Consider the following 15,929-nt stretch of genomic DNA (forward strand, 5'->3'; position numbering starts at 1 on the left):
CCTAAATGATCTCAGTAAGATATTACAGCTTGTTGCTGAGATTTGATGAGCTATATTGAGTAAAAAATGCTTGAAACTAGAATATCAACTGTTGCAAAGCTGTGTCATCAACACTCACAAGTATAAAACTACTTTTTTAAAGTCATCATTTCTTATTTCAAGCATGAAAAAAAAAATCATCATGCCGAGCGCATATCATTATGTCAAGATAATGGCACTAGCATTTACTTCATTTAAGAATATTTTTCAACGTATTGAGCAAAAAGGTCTTTTTTTTTTTTTTTCCTACCAAGAAAAGTGCACTTATTAGTGAGAATATACTTATTTTAAGGTATTTTTGGGTTCATTGAGGTTAGCTAATTTTACTTGTTTTGGAAAGTCTTGACAAGCCACATTTTCTTGTTCTATTGGCAGATAATTTTGCTTAGTTCAAATAAAATACACCTAATTTTTGTATTTTTTTTCTTGTTTTTGAACACTAACTTTTTGCAGTGTACAAAATGTTTTTGTTGGCGGAATAATTACTATATTTGCCTTTTCTTTTCTGGTTCGAAAAAGTGTTGACACCTGAACTAGTCCGTCTGCTCTTGTGTTGGTGACTCAGTCGATGTGCCTTTTTATATATATATATATATATATATATATATATATATATATATATATATATATATATATATATATATATATATATTAGTATGACTGCAAAACAAGCCACCTTGGGGCCGAAGAAAGTTGTGAGTACCCAGCACTTTGATAAAGAAAGCCAAATGGCGTCGCTCACACACTAATATGTCAAAAAGCGGTAGGAAGGGGATTCATATAAGTTTACCTGACACACGAAACGTGACGAATTAGGGGGTGCGCTGTCCACTTCAGCCGCCAGAGGGCAGTAGAGTGTTGGCTATCTTAAAATGTGTTTTGCGGCAACTCCAACTTTGACCGCAGCATCAGTAGACACCTGAACTCAGTCGCTGTGTTTTTTTGTTTTTTTTTCTATACAGAGTACGACGACTGCAAAATAAGCCGCCGTGGGGCCGAAGAAAGTTGAGAGTACCAGCACTTTGATAAAAAAAAAACGAAAAAAAGGTGAGAAACACTATTTAATTCAAGAAAGAACCCTGCTCATTTCATTCATTATGCATATCTAGTTCATTGTTTTCTCCATCATTACTTGTTACTATGTTGGATTGTTGCTTAGCAACATAACTCAAGTTATGGACGGATTTTTGTGACATTTTCAAAAAAATGTCAGAATCAGATTTTGAGCCTGTCCTGGATAATTTCTACTTCGTTACCTTAAGTTTACGATACGATAGGAGCTTCAACTTCTGTGTGTTTTTGCTAGCAACCCTGCAAGGACAAATATAATGGAGGAGTGTCAAGAGGGTTCACTCTGTTTCTTTCATTCCACTATAGATAGCTCAAAAAGTTATAGGCGGATTTTCATGAAACTTTCAAAACAATGTCCGAATCTGATTTTGGGCCTGTTCCGGATCATTTCTACTGAGTTACCTTAGGTTTACGATACGATACCAGCTTCAACTTGTGTGTGTGTGTATGCTAGACAGACATAGTGGATGACTGACCAGAGGGTTCACTCTTTCTCTCATGTTGCTATTGATCAGTGGTCCCCCAACACTAGAAAATGTGTCCCACGGAACGGTGGGGGGATTTAAATTTTTTATTTATTTTTTTTTCCCATAAAGAAATACAATCATGTGTGCTTACGGACTGTATCCCTGCAGACTGTATTGATCTATATTTATATATAATGTATATATTGTGTTTTTTATGTTGATTTAATAATTAAAAAAAAAAAAAAAAAAAAAAAAGTTTTTTATTTATTTTTATTTTTTTAAATTTCTTGTACGGGCCGCGGCCCGGTGGTTGGGGACCACTGCTATAGATGATGAGATAAGGAACCAATGAGGGGTCTGATTTTCTTGTACGATTAGGAAGTAGGGCTGCGCTCTTTAGTTCTTTGTGAAAGTGTGTGTTTTGGGTTCATATTTTTAGATTGACATTGTTTCAAAAACCGAGGTACCACAGTCTTATAAAATATACATAATGTTAAGAAATCTGACCAATCACGTGCTTTGGTTGTCATGACAAAAGCACCGTTGTGAAGGCTAAGCAAACTTTTTTTTAGTCCGGATCAGAGTACCAAATCTAATTTTGGGCCTGATACCAGCTTCAACTTCTGTGTATGTATGCTAGACAAACATAATGGATGGATGACAAGAGGGTTTACTCTGTTTCTTTCATTTTGCTATAAATAACTCAAAAGGTTTTGGGCGGATTTTCATATAAATTTCAGGAAATGTCAGAAATGGGTCAAGGAACAAGCGATTACATTTTGGGGCTGATTTTTTTGTACCATTAGGAAATAGAGCTCTTTAGTTCTTTGTGAAAGTGTGTGTTTTGTGTTCATATTTTTAGATTTACATTATTTCAAAGGTACCACAGACTTAAGAAATGATCCTAATGTTAAGAATTTCGACCAATCACGTGCTTTGGTTGTCATGACAAAAACACCATTGTGAAGTCTGAGCAATTTTTTTGGTCCGGATCAGAGTACCGAACCACAAGTGTGAACTGGACAACCAAAATCCATACATGAGACGTTTTGTTGGGTATTGTCGTATCTTTTTGTTGTTGTTGTTGTTGTTTACATTTAAGGGCACACGCAAAAACAAAGCAAACGAAACCGGCGCCGGCAGGTTGAAGTTCCACGATCAAACGATGCACCTTAACTCACCATTGCAAACGTCCTCACTAATATTACACATCCCCTTGTATAGATGCAAAGTGCAAAAAAACGGAATCGCATAAACATCAAAGCAAAAATCAATAAGACACAGATATCCGCGTGGGAGCCTAAGAAGAGCATGCCGGCAACCTCTGAATATCCAACAAAGCAATTCACGTGATATTCTTATGTAGGTTTTTTTTTTTTTTTTTTTTGTCTTTTTTTTTTTTTGCCTAAGATGTGATAAAATGACTCAAGCTAGTAAGATGCTACCTCTTTCTTGCCTATAGCTTGAAGTATTGTACTGGACTGTAACATAAAAAGCAACAAAAAAAGCAAAAAAAAAAGAAGCAAACGGACCATCAACACGAGTCTTCTACACTCTCGGGACATTATTTACAAATGAAGCTGGCATGCTTTTTTTCCCCCTCCGTTAAGGGGGTTCATTTCAAAGCTATCATTACACAAATACAACAAGATACATGTTTTTTTTTTTGTCTGTTTTTTTGTTTAGTTTTTTCAAAGTCTCAGTACGATCTTGTCCGCAGGCAAAAGTCACAAATAAGAAGTTCTTTGGAGAGGAGAAGGTGTATGAAAACCAGCGGCGTCAGGGACAAAGTGGAGTGTACGGAAAGGATCTTTCACGGGCAGGGCTGAGTACAAACGGGGGGAGGGGCTAGAGGAGGAAAGAGGGGCGGGCTTTGAGGAGTCAGCGCGGAGAAGGGCGCGTTTTTGTGGAGGTTGGGGTTCTGCGAGTGTCTGTTGCGGCTGCGCAGGGAGCTGAACGCCATGTTGCAGCCGGGGATTTTGCACTTGTGCATTTCGCGCAGGTGCACAGTCTTGTAGTGCACGCGCAGAGTCCCCTTGTTGCTGTACACTTTGTGGCAGATGCTGCACAGGACGCCGCCGCCGTCGTTGTTGCTCCCTCCGGTGGACGAGAGGCGGAACGGCGATGCCAAGCACTCGCTGGTCGTTTCAACAGTCTCTCGCCCCAGTTCCTCCCCCTCGCTGTTGCCTTCCTCCTCCAGTCCCTCCTCCTCCAGTCCCTCCTCCTCCTCCTCCTCCAGGTCGTCCAATAGGACGCCTTCGTCGCTGCCCTCGTCCGACTCGTGCGAGGAGTGGACGCTGCCGCTGGACGTGGTGCTCAGGTCCAGCACCACGTAGTCGTCCGGCTGGCCTCGGGAGAAGCCGTTGGCGTGGTGGTTCTTCAGGTGCGGGTGGAGAAGGCGCTGGGAGAAGTCGATGTTGCCCATGGGGGAATGCGCGCCGTGGATCAAGGCGGCGGGGCCGAGGCCTCTGAACGCCATCCCGCCCGTCGGGTCCAAAGCCATGTGGTGGTGCCCGGCGTAGATCTTGGCCAGTAACTCGGCCCGGAAGTCCTTGGGCAGTGGCGTGAGTTGGGGGTCCAGGACGATGTCGTCCAGCTCTTTGGTCAGCAGTTTGCGGTGCAGGTTAATGTTGGAGCTGTGCCTGATGGGAAAATACAACAAAATCATCGGCGTGAATACCATTTTTTCTTCGTAAAATATATTTGCTGATAAACATGCCTCCAATAATCGCCGAGTTACTTCAACGCCACACCTCTAACAGACGTGACAAGGGGGCGTGGTTACCTTCACTAAGAATGTGTGTGTGTGTGGTTGTCTATAACGCAACATTTACCGCCGACAGAGCAGACCTGGCATGTGTAAAGCTGACATTTTAAAGAGCAAGTAGTGCATTCTAAAAGTGAAAGCATTGATATAAACCAATTATTTGCATTTAATATTCATAAACTACCTAGAGTATAAATCTTTACTGTTATACGTTAAGTCAGGAAAAAACACAGAGGCTATTTCATCCCTACAAGCCTGTTTCGCAGGTTTCACTGCTCTTCGGGGGATTTTAAGATCCCCCGAAGAGCAGTGTATTTCATCCCTACAAGCCTGTTTCGCAGGTTTCACTGCTTTTCAGGGTGTTTTAAAAAACCCTAAAGAGCAGTGTATTTCATCCTCTACAAGCCTATTTCGCAGGTTTCACTGCTCTTCAAGGGATTTTAAGATCCCCTAAAGAGCGTGTATTTCATCCCTACAAGCCTGTTTCGCAGGTTTCACTGCTCTTTTTTTTTTTTTGAGCAGTGAAACCTGATTTTCAGGGTTTTTAAAATCCCCTGAAGAGCGGTGAAACCTGCGAAACAGGCTTGTAGGGATGAAATAGCCTTTGTTTTTTCCTGACCTAACGTATATTCCGCTCTACCCCGGTATTGAGCACCGTATAACGGATAAACCACAGAAACCTCGACTATATCTTTACTGTTAGGGATTTTACATTTATTATTGCATATTTAAGAATATTTAAATAATATAAATTATAATAAAAATATGAATGATTAAATTAGTGTATAAGAAAAAAAAAGTTATATTTATTAGGGATGGGTATATTATAACCACTCAAGATTTGATTCCGGTTCTTGGGGTGATAATTGGATTCAGAATCAGTTCTCCATTCAACACAATTCTCGCAATATGTTGTTTGGTGTAAAAAGATTTTAAAACCTTTTCAAAACGTGTTACAGGTTACTAAAGCTCCTCTTGGCAGCTGACTTATGATGTGCACGTGCAAAAGTTGTCTTTAAAAAAATTAATAAATAATAAAATTATATATATATATGTATGTGTGTGTATGTATGTATGTATGTATATATATATATATATATATATATATATATATATATATATATATTAAGATTATTTAATTATAAATCACTTTAGAATTGGAAAATAGGAATCCCAATTCACATGTGAATCGATTTTTTGAGCACCCCTAATAATGATAGTATTTTCCCAAATATAAAAATGTATCAAATATTAACAATAACGAGTTCTTATCCATTATACTATAATAGTGTCTTTGCGTACATGATTACTTTTAGAGAAACTATGTACGTAGCATAGAAGTTAAAATCACTGTATCCAGAAAATATTCAAAGCGCTTCACTTTTGTTATGGTATAGCCTTATTTCAAAATGGAAAAAATCCTCAAAATTCTACACACACAATACCCCATAATGAAAATGTGAAGTTTTTTTAATTTGATTTTTAAATAGCAAATAAATTGCAAACATCACATGTACATAAGTATTCACAGCCTTCGCTCAATACTTTGTTGATGCACCTTTGGCAGCAATTACTTCCTCTTGAATACGACGCCACAAGCTTGGCACATTTATCTTTGGGCACTTTCGCCCATTCCTCTTTGCGGTACCCTCCAGGATGTCTCTGTACATTGCTGCATTCATCTTTCCCTCTATCCTGGCATCATATTAAAAAAAAGACTTCAGGCTGTTATTGCTGCCAGAGGTGCATCAATGAAATATTGAGCAAAGGCTGTGAATACTTAGACATTTATAAACATTTTTAAAAAAATAAAAAAATAAAACCTTTTCACATTGTCATTATGGGGTATTGTGTCTAGAATTTTAAGGATACAAATGAATTTATTCTATTTTGGAATAAGGCTGTAACATAAAAAAAAAAACGTGGACAAAGTGAAGGGCTGTGAATACTATGTGCATGCACTGTATACAATATAGGGCTGCAGCTATCAATTAGTTTGTAATCCGGTAATCTATCGATCAGTTTATTTAATTAGTCGGATAAAACACACTTCAAATTTGTATGTCTGTAATATACAAATATAATTATAAGTATTAACATTGTTAAACAAATGCAGAATGTGAAAATGGAAAATATTGATCAAAAATGTAACTAAAAAAAGATTACGTAATTGATATACTGCAAAAAGTCAGTGTTCAAAAACAAGAAAAAAAAAATTGGGTGTATTTTATTTGAACTAAGCAAAATTATCTGCCAATAGAACAAGAACATTTGGCTTGTCAAGACTTTCCAAAACAAGTAAAGTTAGCTAACCTCAATGAACCCAAAAATACCTTAAAATAAGTATATTCTCACTAATAACAAGTGCACTTTTCTTGGTAGAAAAAAAAAAGAACTATTACAAATCTCAGCAACAAGCTGTAATATTTTACTGAGATCATTTAGGACCAAAACACTTAAAATAAGTAAAACACTCTAACATCAAATCTGCTTAGTGAGAAGAATTATCTTATCAGACAGAAAATAAGCAAATATCACCCTTATTTGAGATATTTAATAGTACTTAGATTTCAGTTTTTGCAGTGTGGTAACAAAGCAATATTTTATACTATTGAAAATAATGAGGCCAAGTCCTACACTGCAAAAACTGAAATCTAATTTATATATATATATATATATATATATATATATATATATATATATATATATATATATATATATATATATATATATATATATACACACAGCCCCCAGCCAAATTTTTTTTTATTGTAATTTTGAAGAATTTACCTGAATGTGCATGAACTATTTATGTTCAAAATAGTTTGAAATATGTATATATAGATACACACACATATATATATATATATATATTACTCGCACACTAATTGACTGAAAGAGCACGCACTTGGCGCGATGATGTCATGTTATCGATGGAAAAATGCATTTTTAGCCCATATGATTTGCCTGAGCGGCTAGGAGACCCCTGAGAGTAACAAGCGCTTGCCTTGTTGCCTTTCCATTAAGAACAATAAACTAGTTTTTAGTATAAGTTTGCTGGTTTCAAGAAATGTGATTCCGAGCACATATCATTATGTCAAGATAATGGCACTAGCATTTACTTCATTTAAGAATATTTTTCAACATATTGAGCAAAAAGGTCTAATTTTTTTTTTCTACCAAGAAAAGTGCACTTATTTGTGAGAATATACTTATTTTAAGGTATTTTTGGGTTCATTGAGGTTAGCTATTTTTACTTGTTTTGGAAAGTCTTGACAAGCCAAATGTTCTTATTCTATTGGCAGATAATTTTGCTTAGTTCAAATAAAATACCCCTAGTTTTTGTATTTTTTTTTTCTTGTTTTTGAACACTGACTTTTTGCAGTGTAGTAACAAAGCAATATTTTATACTATTGAAAATAATGAGGCCAAGTCCTAACCCCTAAAAGATACCTGCCACTCTCTGTAGTTGAGTAAACAGATGCCCCGGCTTACTTCATAGGAAATAGAGAATATGCATTTCTTGTTTGTACCTCCCTGCAGCTCTCCTCAGCAGAGTGCAGACAAACGGAGAGAGCGAGCGAGAGAGAGAGAGAATGTTTACGCTGTCAGCATGTCTGCACTGTGCACGGCCCTCAAATCCAATAGACTGTGACTCAATTAAATACTCCGACATATTGAATGGGAGTTTATCAATTGATTGGAGTTGTGGTAATGTGATAATCGAGGGGGAACTGGATAGCGCATTAGCACTCCAGTCCCTGGCAGGCTAATGCCGCAAAGCGTGTGTTGCATTTAATTCAATTAAACATTCTCCTTTTGCACCGAACACAACAGTGCAACACGACGTGCTTGAGCTGATGACACAAACACAAGTCCCATGCGGATGCCAGGATGGAGGATTATGGAGCTTTTTTTCAGGAAGCGCACAAAAAGCCATGCCAAAAGGGTGCCAGCTAATATGAGCCTGACAAATCACAATGAAGTGCTATTTTCACACTAATTCCACAGCTATTGTTCTTTTTATGAGTGACACACACACTTATCATCCGCTATCTGGTTAAGTCAAATGAAATGCAAACACGCCGTGCCTTTTTTTTTTTTTTTTCCCTACACATGTAAGGGGTTGTCCATGCAGGGAGCACTGTGACATCAAAAAAAAAAAAATGGAGTCACAATGGATAAGTAGAGCTTACCAGCAGTGGCAGGGTTGATGCAGTCAAAAAGGGTCCCTTTCCTTTAATTATTTACTTCCCTATCCGACAATGTCCTGCAAGAGGTAGAAATACATTCATTTAAGGAGGGACCCTTTTTTTTTTTTTTTTTTTTTTTTTTTTGGTCAAGCAGGCAACCAGGAGCCCGTCCACTCGAGCATCGTCAGCATCGAGCGTGGCCAATGGATCGGCTGTGGCTGCCGCTGCGCGCCTGTTATTTCAAAAAGAGCCCGTAAATCCTGGCGGCCCGTGTAATAGTGAAGCCACATGTTAGCTCAGCGCCGTGTTGGTCGGGCGTGAACAAATAGTGTTCGCTCGTAAAGGAGGGGGGACACTATCGGTGATCCCGCTTCTGACGCCACAACTTTTTTTAAATGGAGGATGCTGGTGCTGATGCTCGGGTAGGCGGGCAACACCTTTTTTTAGTTGAAAAGTACAGGAACACCTTCACTGCTAATAAGCTCTAATTGAGCTAAGACCCCTTTTTAAAATCACATAAACAACAACTCTTTGACGTAAACTAAACATTTAGTTTCCCATCCCTTGTATAAGCATACAGTACAATATAAACATTAGGGATAACCAACAGATCATCTCAACTTGGGCTGCAACAACTAATTGATTAAATTGATTAAAATCGATTATAAAAATAGTTGGCGATTAATTTAGTCATCGATTCGTTGGATCTATACTATGCGCATGTGCAGAGGCTACTTTTTTTTTTTTTTTTTTTTAAACCTTTATTTATAAACTGCAACATTCACAAACAGCTGAGAAACAATAATCAAAATAAGTATGGTGCCAGTATGCTGTTTTTTTTCAATAAAATACTGGAAAGGATAGACATGTAGTTTGTCTCTTTTATCCGATTATTAATCGATTAATCAAAGTAATAATCGACAGATTAATCGATTTTCAAATTAGTTGTTAGATGCAGCCCTAATTTCAACCAACATGCAATTTTACAATAAAACATCTCAGAAAAACATTACCTACCGCATCATATTTAACCATAAAGTCGTCCCTTGTTTATCGTTGTTAATCGGTTCCAGACCGCGATAAATGTATTTCCGCGAAATATCATTACCATGTTTTCTCGACAATAAGTCGCTACTTTTTTCCCCCCCACACTTTGGCTAATTTATGCATTTTTCTTCGCTAACGGCTGTAATGTTTTGTATTCAACAAATAATTTTCATAGAACACTGACGGAGACACTAAAAGGTGTGTTGTCGCTTGTGCTATGGCGCCATCTTTTGGATGAGTTCGCTCACTGCAGGTGCTGCGGGTTGAAAACGTATTTCCTGTTTGGTGCCTTGAACCTAAAGTATAAGTCCAGTTTTGTCTACTACCGTATTTTTCGGACTATAAGTCGCTCCGGAGTATAAGTCGCACCGGCCGAAAATGCATAATAAAGAAGGAAAAAAAATATATAAGTCGCACTGGAGTATAAGTCGCATTTTTGGGGGGAATTTATTTGATAAAACCCAACACCAAGAATAGACATTTGTAAGGCAATTTAAAATGTCTAAAGAATAGTGAACAACAGGCTGAATAAGTGTACGTTATATGAGGCATAAATAACCAACTGGTATGTTAACGTAACATATTATGGTAAGAGTCATTCAAATAACTATAACATATAGAACATGCTATATGTTTACCAAACAATCTGTCACTCCTAATCGCTAAATCCCATGAAATCTTATACGTCTAGTCTCTTACGTGAATGACATCAATAATATTATTTGATATTTTACGCTAATGTGTTAATTTCACACATAAGTCGCTCCGGCCAAACTATAAAACAAAACAAAACTGCGACTTATAGTCCGAAAAATACGGTACTCGTCCATAGCGTTATTGCTCGAAAGGATTCTTCACTCATCACTCCGAGCAAAGTTTTACAATATAACTAAAACAAGTCATACTTATTAAACTGTCCCATGTGTGATGTCTGTTGTAGTTTTCTCATGCATATTTGTACATGCTATCAAGCTCGCGTTATTAGCATTAGCAAATATGCTAACGCATTTACAAGTGTGTGTTAGTATTATCAACTTACAGTGAGTGCACTGCAAAAAGTTAGTGTTCAAGAAAAAAAATAAAATAAATTAGGGGTATTTTATTTGAACTAAGCAAAATTATCTGCCAATAGAACAAGAAAATTTGGCTTGTCAAGACTTTCCAAAACAAGTCAAATCAGCTAACCTCAATGAACCCAAAAATACCTTAAAATAAGTATATTCTCACTAATAACAAGTGCACTTTTCTTAGTAGAAAAAAAGACCTTTTTGCTCAATATGTTGAAAAATATTCTTAAATTAAATAAATGCTAGTGCCATTATCTTGACATATGTGCTTGGCATCATGATTTTTTTTTTCATGCTTGAAGTAAGAAATAATTACTTTAAAAAAGTACTTTTATACTTGTGAGTGTTGATGACACAACAGTTGATATTCTAGTTTCAAGCATGTTTTACTCAATATAGCTCATCAAATCTCAGCAACAAGCTGTAATATCTTACTGAGATAATTTAGGAGCAAAACCCTTAAAACAAGTAAAACACTCTAACATAAAATCTGCTTTGTGAGAAGAATTATCTTATCAGACAGAAAATAAGCAAATATCACCCTTATTTGAGATATTTCATCCTACTTAGATTTCAGTCTTTGCAGTGTGGCATTCTTTTTGTAAATCCAACAAAACGTCACCGTGGAGTTATTGAGTCTGTTCAGCTGACTGTAGAGCTAGCTTCCGCAGCTAGTGGGTCCATGACGATGACTTCTGTTTTGTTTGATCATCCGTTTTACTGCCCTGTGACAGGCACCGTTTGGAAACAACTATGGCATGTAAATAAATATTTACAAAATATATTTCGTACCAGTCTGTCTGCGGCTTATAGCCCGGTGTAAGAAATATATTTAAAAATTATTTATTTCTTCTAAAATAAAATGGGGCTTAAATAAAATGGTAAATGGGTCGTACTTGTATAGCGCTTTTCTACCTTTTTAAGGAACTCAAAGCGCTTTGACACTATTTTCCACATTTACCCATTCACACACACACATTCACACCGGTGTGCTTGATAACCCGGAACATTGGGTAAGTATAAATTTAATATATTTTCATAGCTAGAGCATACAAAAACTTCTTTACTAACTTCTGAATACATTTTTAACATTCTGATAGCCCACTAGACATGAAATAAACACTCTCTTAATGCAGTATGGTAATACTGCCTGAGGATGAGCCAATCAGTGGCCACCATTCTGAATGGCGTGTTCTGCTTGCTATCAATACTACTGTAGTAGTGATATTTTTACTTTGTTTGCTCAGTTTTTTTATGCATGAAAGTTTTGGTAGAATATGCTTAAAAATATATATATTTTTTGAAAGTCTGCGATATGGTGAAGCCACAATATTTGAAGCGCGATGTGGCGAGGGACGACTGAATACTATTTGCCGGCCATGTTGTGTTGTGCAAGTGTAAATGTGACGTCCGAAATAAAATATCAACATTTAGGACGGTAGAAAATCTCAACTGGAAAAATAATCTTTTATCCCCATCTCTGATTTAAACACTATTTTTGAACAACAGCATAAGCAGAACACACACACACACACACACACACACACACACACACACACACACACACATAGCACATTATCTCCTCATTTATCAGATTTGAGACTTTTCCGCCCACGTTAAGATTTCCCACCCTCGCGTCTTTATTCCACCGCCTCCATCCTTCTTTTTTTTTGGACTATGCCGAGGAGGAGCAACCTCGGCGTTAATCATCTTTAGGCTCATCTTGAGCGTGTCAGCAGCATCTTGGCTGTTTTTTTTGTCTCTCGTGTCATCTGGGGATTTCTTATAAGGTTTTGTTGAAAGTGGAAGGACTACAAATCCAATTAGATTTTACATCGATTATGCATCTTTAATTGTGATATCGTATACAGTGTTTCCCATAAACTGCCAAGATACCTGTGGCGGTGGGGGCGTGGCTATGGGCGTGGTCACCATGACATCATCAAGTAATTTGCATAATTTACTACAATGATATGATCTCTAAAAAGGCTCAAAAAATGTATACTTACTAATTAATAATAACAGTTTTGTTTTAAACGTCCATCCATCCATCCATTTTACAATATAATTACAACACTTTATGTACATATTTATATACAGATTTGAACAATAAGTTATTCACTGAAATATATTTATTTATTGTGGTTCTTACAAAAAATATATCTTATAAAATATAAAAGCTCAAATGTCTCTTAAAGCTTTGCCCCTTTAATTAGTGCATACTAAATAATTTAACTTTAGCCTACTACTACAACCATATTATTTACCAGCAACATAAAGTGAAACAGAGGCAGAGATGTCCTGCCACAGTCAGTAACAAATAAACAGAAAACAGTAGTGGCCAAATACAAATAAGGCAACAAGAGAAGTATCCTACACTTCTCTTTTGTAAAGTAAATCTGAACAGCCTATATGGGCATCTACATCAACTATATGATTTGCCTGAGAAGCTGGACAGGACAAAAAAAAAAAAAATAATAATTTTATTTTATTTTTATTTGTGGCGGACGTAATTCTTTCGTGGCGGGCCGCCACAAATAAATGAATGTGTGGGAAGCACTGGTATAATGACATGCCTAAGTGGCAGACAGGCATCCTAGTTGTACTTTTTGCGCCTTCTAGGTGTCATATTTACGCATTGATGGCATATATGGTGTTATACAGTGTTATGGATATTATTCGCTCTAATCTACTTGCTAATTTCCACTTTTGAGCTGCTTACTCTCTTTTGTAACGTGGTTCCAGTTAGATCAATGGTGTCCAAAGAGCGGCCCGGGGGCCATTTCGGCCCGTAGCTAGATTTTTAATGGCCCTCGACACGCTCCGGAAATTGATTAAATTCATTAATAATTTAAAACATTTGTATGCACGTACAACACTTACTATATCAGTATGTGGAATTAAATTATGGAATGGATTAAGTGAAGAAGTTAAACATTGTACTGATATGATCCAGTTTAATAAGTTGTTCAAAATAATAGTGCTTACAAAGTACAAAGAAGAAGAATTATGAGAAACACTTTCAACCTTATTGAAAATAAGATATTCTTCATCTCAGTATGTTAATAATGACTGAATTTATTAATTACATATTACAAAACTTGTGTATACTAATTCGCAGATGTTATTTTATTATATAAAAAGGTCAGTAAATGATTCTATATATTTGTAAACGCTCTGAAGTGGGAAAGGGGTAGGATTATATAAGCTTTATTTCTTCCTACTCCTTTTCGGACATGATGTAAAGTGAAATGATATGAAATTGTGTGATGTATTATACTGTAAGTGTGTTCATGTTCGAAATAAACTAAAGAAAGAAAGAAAGAAAGATAATGAGGTATATTAGATATAACTTTGTCACCTAAAACACAAAAGTTAAGCTTACAATGTTTTTTTCCAAATAGCTATCAAATACTCATGTAAATTGACTTGGTTTTAGCATATTTAATGTATAAATTGGCACGCCACTTTGTTAAAATGTTCAGTATCTGTGGAAAAAGTTTGCACACCTTCGAGTTAGACTTCTGTTGAAGTCTACAAAACACAAATTATTTTAGTTACCGTATTTTCCAGAATATAAATCACTACTTTTTTCCCGTGCGGCTTATAAAATGTGCTGCCAATTTGTATTTTTCTTCGCTTACGGCCATAATGTTTTGCATTTAAGAAATAGTTTCCGTATAACACCGACAGAGACACTGAAAAGGTGTGTTATTCTTTGTGCTCTGGCGCCATCTTTTGGACCAGTTCGCTCACTGTAGCTGCTCCAGGTTAAACATGCACTTTCTGTTTCGTGCCTTAAATCGGAAGTGTAAGTCCCGTTTAATCTACTATTCATCCATAGCCTTCCTGCTCGAACGGATTCTTCATTCATCACGCCAAGCAACGTTTGTAAGTTTTACAATATAACTAAAACAATCAATACTTACTAATTGTGTGATGTCAGTAGGAGTGCGTGCTATCGTAATGTAATGAAGCTGGCGTCGATAGCATTAGCGAATATGCCAACAAGTGTCTGTGTTAGTATTATTAACTTACAATGGCATTATTTTTGTATTGTTTCAGTTTCTTATATTCACCAAAATGTCACTAGGGAGTTATTGAATAGGTTTAGTCGATTGGAGAGCTAGCTTCCGCCGCTACTGGGTTCATGTTATGCCATTGTTTACAAATTTGGTAAATAAATAACCAAAAACTTTATATTTTGTTGTTTTCTTACTGTACCGAAAATGAACCAAACCGTGACCTCTAAACCAAGGTACGTACCGATCCGACATTTTTGTGTACCGTTACACCCCTAGCATTGTCTAAGAATCCACCATTTCCCATATTGTATACGTTCGTATAACTATACGTCCTCCCAAGGGTTTGTAGATTATTTATTCAAATCCCGACAACACATCACAAGGAATATGCTCATCATGACAGTCCATTATTCTATTGTATTTTTTTTAAAAGTTTTATCATAACTATTCTCTCTAGGAGACTCAGTCTTTATAAGACAATGCAAGAAACAGACTGAAGAAGAGGAGGTGGGATTAAGGGGTGTATGCTCGCCCATATAATTAACCTTCACGCTCTCTGCTGCAACATGGGACTAACATACCGACAACAATAGTATGACTTTAAAAAAAAAAGAAAAAAAGAACAAGGCTAAATATAAACAAAATTAAAATGAGATAAATAACGATTGTCCTGTGTTTAATGCAGTTAATCACCGCTTTTCTTCTTAACTCCCTACAGTATGAGCCAAAAGGAGCCGGCATAAAACACCTCACTGTCAAAATAACTCCTAATAATAAATCATACGCAGATCATATACTGTCCTGGCTCAAGGGCACGGGAATTAATCCTGAAGCTTTTCATCAGGTCGTTCTTTTTATAAAAATACACTGATCCCACCTGCACGTGATTAATTATGTTGATTGTGAACATACGTCACATGTCATGTTTTCTTCTTGACGATTCAACGTGTCTGAAAAGGAGTAGGAAGAAGAAGTACATCTTATTTAATCCGACTTTACTCGTCCAATATTCCTCCTGAGAACCAGCGTCTAAGTCGGGGGTGTCGAACTCGTTTTCATTGAGGGCCACATCGTAGTTATGGTTGCCCTCAGAGGGCCGCGTTTAACAATGCGTAATTTATAATACCGTATTTTTCGGACTATAAGTCGCAGTTTTTTTCATAGTTTGGCCTTGGGTGCGACTTAAACTCAGGAGCGACTTATGTGTGAAATTATTAACACATTAGCATAAAATATCAAATATTATTGATCTC

The 15,929-nt window shown here is 36.6% G+C and overlaps 2 protein-coding genes across 6 annotated transcripts in view; one reads left to right on the plus strand and one right to left on the minus strand.

Moving 5' to 3' along the window:
• Positions 1-15,929, plus strand: part of LOC133639945 (centlein-like) — a 771,455-nt gene that overhangs the window by 7,889 nt on the left and 747,637 nt on the right. For all 3 annotated transcript variants that reach the window (XM_062033668.1, XM_062033669.1, XM_062033667.1), the window contains exon 3: positions 1,002-1,086. The gene's annotated coding sequence lies outside the window, so the exon portion shown is untranslated. The remainder of the gene's footprint in view (positions 1-1,001; positions 1,087-15,929) is intronic.
• bnc2 (basonuclin zinc finger protein 2) overlaps positions 677-15,929 on the minus strand; it is a 586,671-nt gene continuing 571,418 nt past the window's right edge. For 2 of the 3 annotated variants that reach the window (XM_062033659.1, XM_062033660.1), the window contains exon 6: positions 677-4,219. In XM_062033659.1, the coding sequence (XP_061889643.1) occupies positions 3,391-4,219 (829 nt within the window). In that variant the 3' untranslated portion in view covers positions 677-3,390. Of the gene's footprint in view, positions 4,220-8,540; positions 8,615-15,929 lie in introns of all 3 variants that reach the window. The other variant, XM_062033662.1, reaches the window with a different exon arrangement.

Source organism: Entelurus aequoreus, linkage group LG22, assembly GCF_033978785.1.
Source record: "Entelurus aequoreus isolate RoL-2023_Sb linkage group LG22, RoL_Eaeq_v1.1, whole genome shotgun sequence".
Lineage (NCBI taxonomy): Eukaryota > Metazoa > Chordata > Actinopteri > Syngnathiformes > Syngnathidae > Entelurus > Entelurus aequoreus.